Below are 4512 nucleotides of genomic sequence, written 5' to 3'. Positions count from 1 at the left end.
ACATTTATTTGGGGAACAAAGTTACACAAAATGAAATAGGGAAATAGATCTTATAAAGCAGATATGGATTTCTCACTCAAACCAGCACATTATTGTGATTATATAGTCATACGTTTAGCATCCAGTAATGCAGAGCATATGTTTGTTTTATTCTTTCTTCTTTTTATGGGATCAAGAACTCTAGCTTTGCAGTAAAGAATGTGCAGGCTTGTAAAAGATATGAAGTCTGTATCAATGGACAGCCTAAAAATACAGCATTAAAACTCCCACAGTTCAAGGTCCATGCTGACTGATCTGAACTGATAAAAGGTAGCACTCCTATGATCTTATTAATACAGAATACTTGCTTTTATGTTACAGTCTTGGGAACTTATCCTTTATATCTAAGGATTGCCAATTCTCCTAAGTCTTCTCACATTTCCACACTGAATATTTTCCCCCAACGCTGCATTTACAGTGCTTGAAAATCTGAACTTGGAAGACCAGGTAAGAATGATATAGAACCTAGGTACATACCTTGTCCAGGTTCATACTGATTTATAGTCAGTTGATCAGGTTTATGGTTAATGTATCCCATTTTCAGACATTTTGCAAGAATTGTGTTACAAAAATCTGGGAGACCTGATATTTCAAAACAAAGATAAATTTTTGCCACTTTTTTGTCCCCTCAGAAATTCCTCATAACAGAAACAATATACAGTATAATAAACATACAATAAAGTTTCAGTTGAAAAACAGAATGTATTCGGGTATTATTTATAGCTTTCTATAACATTTAAACTGCCATGACTTTCCCCAAAGCCTCTTGGGAATTGTAGTTTGATGAGGTGTGGATTATTTTAATCAAAGCATTCAAGCTGGGTTAGACCAAGCACCGCTCTAGCTCGGGATTTTGCTTTCACAGTGGCCAAAAATCCTACAAACAAGTCAGTGATATTCAATGCCTTCTCATGTTGTTCCCCATGAACATGATGATTCTCCATGAATTTGATGATTCTTTGAAATTATGTACTCTATGATACTTCTGTTCCGTATTCTAGAGTTTGATCAAGAACCATCTGTCCATAACATGCTTATGCATGTCCTCATTAACTGAAATGGGAATTGTGGACACAACCCCATTTTTCATATGGTTTTAAGTACAGTAATCCTTGACTTATGATCATACTATCCTATGACTATTTAAAACTCAGATTCAACATTCCAATAGCCATCCACACCTACACTCTCACACACAGCCACATGACCATATTTTGGGCACTTGGCAACCAACCCGCATCTGTGGCCACTTGCAATATGCCATAGTCACATGACCACGATTTATAATGTTCTTCCAGAAACCAGCATTTACTTCCTATTTCCGACAAACAATGCCCATTGCAGACAATGGATTTACTTAACAACTACCACAAAATAGGCGGTAAAATTAGATGTGGACATGGGGTAACTCCCTTAACAATGAGCACAATTTAGAACCATAATTCTGGGCTCAATTACAGTCACATGTCGAAGACTACCTGTAGGTTTCAGTGATTTCAATGGGACTGTAAAGAAATGCAGCCACATTTGTATAGGTATAATGAAAGTATTACTCATTGGCATGAAAACCATTTCACAGAAACAGGAAGATTGATAAAGAGATTCTGATTAGATACCCACCTCCAGGTAATGGTTTGTCTCGATCAACATTGTTGTTATCATATCGAAATTCATATCCAAAATGTTTTACCCTCCTATGTTTTAAAGACTTCTGAGCTATGAAATAGAAAGAAACAAGGGATTAAAAATATAATTGTAAATACAATATTGGTTATGAGCCTATGTAATCCTATGCTTATGAATCAGTGCTCAATTCAAATCCTGCTTCTGCCATAAGCTCACAATAGTCTCAGGAAGGTCATGTTTTCCTGCTTCCAACATCTGCAATGAAACTGAACTGATGCTTTGAATATTTAAAAGTACTGCATTGGTGGTAAACATTACTATTATAGTAATAAGTGCAAAAGTGGAATTGCATGCTGATTGCTGTATCTTGGAGCTGAATACTCTCAACACCTTTAAGGGTAACCAACAGCTCCTCAGAAGTTATTTACAGTTTCCCCTTCTATTGGGTAGATGAATTAGGATCATTGGCAGTTATAGTTCAGCTGGAGGACTACAGATTCCTCTACTCTGATTTTCAAGAAAGACTTTCAAGTCTTTTCTTGTCCCCAAGGAACCTGAGATGAAAACAGAGACCATTTTTTTCCTTTTTACCCTATCCTGACTTTTACAGATAGTCCTCAATTTATGACAATTGAGCCCAAAATTTCTGTTGTTAAGCAAAACAGCTGATAAGTGTTCCATTTTATGATCTTTCTTGCCACACTTGTTAAGTAAATCACTGCCGTTATTAAATTAGAAACATGGTTGGTAAGTGAACCTGGCTTCCCTTTTAACTTTGCTTGTCAAAAGGTGGCAAAAGGTGATCACATGACCCTAGACCAGGGGTAGGCAACCTTGGCTCTTTTATGACTCGTGGACTTCAACTCCCAGAATTCCTGAGCCAGCACAGCTCACGAGTCCACGAGTCATAAAAGAGCCAAGGTTGCCTACCCCTGCCCTAGAACAATGCAAATATTGATAAATACATGCCAGTTGCCAACAGTCCAAATTTTGATCACGTGACCAAAGGGATGCTACAATGGTTGAAAGTGTGTGAAAAACATTCATAAGTCACTTTTTTATGGTTACTAAACAAATGGTTGTTAAGTTGAGGACTACCTGTATTACAGTTTTAGATATGAATAGATAACCTGCTTTTTGGTCATAAGTAATCCTTGAAAGATCCTTGGAAACTGTCTGCTTATTATAGCAAGAATCAACACCTGGTGGACTTCAGTTGATCTGAAAAAGCTAAGTAGGGTCAGATCTGAGAGCACTTGGATGGGAAGCAACAAGGAAATCCCAGAACTGTAATGTATTATCCTCAACTGAAAACAGAAAATATCCCCAAAGCTAACAACAAACCCTTTTCATATTGTTACCAAGAAAGCTACATGCATGTACTAATGCTGTGTTTCTGAACATTAGCAACTTTTAAGATGTCTGAACTTCAATTCCTAGAATGCTTTGCTGGCTGGAAAATTCTGGGAACTAAGATGCAGACATCTTAAAGTTGCTAAGGTTGAGAAACACTGTGCTAATACAAAGGATCAGCTCAGTTCAAGGGAGACATTGCCTTTTAAACAGCAGAATGATTTTTCTGCCATAAAGATGCATATAGCATGTTCCAAGCATCTGAAAGGATAAATTCAGGCACATGGACCTACAGGAAAGATTGACTCATACTTCTGTTGACCTGGTAAACTAGCTTTGTTAAAATCATAAAAGTCAGTGATTTTTGCAAATTGCTTTACTAGCAGGTGGAAGATGCAGAGATGAATTTCACATTTGCCAATCACAATAAGTATATTTATTTTGTAATATTTATAGCCCACCTCCATTTAAACCAACTTTTAAAAATTTAAACTACTAAACATGTGTATTTATGTTCCTGCCCTTTATTTCAAGATAGCATATTTGGTTCTCTCCACCTTCCCCTCATCCTCACAATAATTCTGACTTCTTTTCCCAATTATTCCAATCATCCCGTTTGCATGGCCTGAGCCAATGTTTGCTTCATATTGCTGCCTTTTAGCTCTAAAGTAGCTAAAACTACAACTTTCATAACAGCCAGAGGCAGCAGGGAATTTTTTGACCCTAAAAAAAGCTAAACCTACCTCTGGCCAAATAGCAAAGTGTTCGACTTTGCTACGAAGGAGTTTAAAAAATTGTGGAATGACACCATCTCTTTCTGTTGATTCCAATCCAATTCAGCCCAATTGCAATGTCTCCCTATTCACTTGGTTTTGCACAACTACTTTTGATCTGTTTTCTTGCACCTGGCCACTTAAGCTTCCCCCAAGTCAGAATTCTCCAATTGGCTAGGACCAACTATTCCAAGTTATTGGCTGCACTGGAAAGGTTACACTTAAGCAACCTGGATAGATTGGAAAGCACTGACTCCACCTCATTTTCTAGATGGTTTAATACCCAAGGCTGTAATTATTATTTTGTAATGTAGGACTTTAGACTAAATCATGTGGATTGCTCATGGAGGTATTCTGCTGTGCCTAAGAATACTTTATCATTCACTGCAATTGCTGTTGAAGTCACACATCATGATAATCCATGATGTAGTTATTATTATTATTTAATTTAATTTAATAATTTAATTTATATACCGCCCTTCTCCCGTAGGACTCAGGGCGGTGCACAGCATATTAAAACAAATACAAACAAAATACATCAAAAAACAAAAAAACCCCATAAAACCAAATTAAAAGCCAAATATTAGAAGCTGTGTGTCAATTAAAATTTTCTTAAAATCATCCCTACCTAAAATCCTCCCTAGGTCAGGCCCGCTTGCTGGAAAAGCCATGTCTTGAGGGCGCGGCGGAAAGTAAGGAGATCCGGAATCATCCGGATCTC

At 37.1% G+C, this 4512-nt stretch overlaps 1 protein-coding gene across 1 annotated transcript in view; it reads right to left on the bottom strand.

The window, feature by feature from the left end:
- Nucleotides 1-309: 309 nt before the first annotated feature.
- LOC107300679 (alkylated DNA repair protein alkB homolog 8) overlaps nt 310-4512 on the bottom strand; it is a 10821-nt gene continuing 6618 nt past the window's right edge. The window contains exons 5-6 of the mRNA XM_015829984.1: nt 1660-1755; nt 310-621 (exon numbers count right to left, since the gene is read on the bottom strand). Coding sequence (XP_015685470.1) covers nt 452-621; nt 1660-1755 — 266 coding nt within the window. The 3' untranslated portion in view covers nt 310-451. The remainder of the gene's footprint in view (nt 622-1659; nt 1756-4512) is intronic.

This window comes from Protobothrops mucrosquamatus, unplaced genomic scaffold, assembly GCF_001527695.2.
Source record: "Protobothrops mucrosquamatus isolate PMUCROS unplaced genomic scaffold, P.Mucros_1.0 scaffold7940, whole genome shotgun sequence".
NCBI lineage: Eukaryota > Metazoa > Chordata > Lepidosauria > Squamata > Viperidae > Protobothrops > Protobothrops mucrosquamatus.
This window is presented reverse-complemented; position numbering and strand designations above follow the sequence as displayed.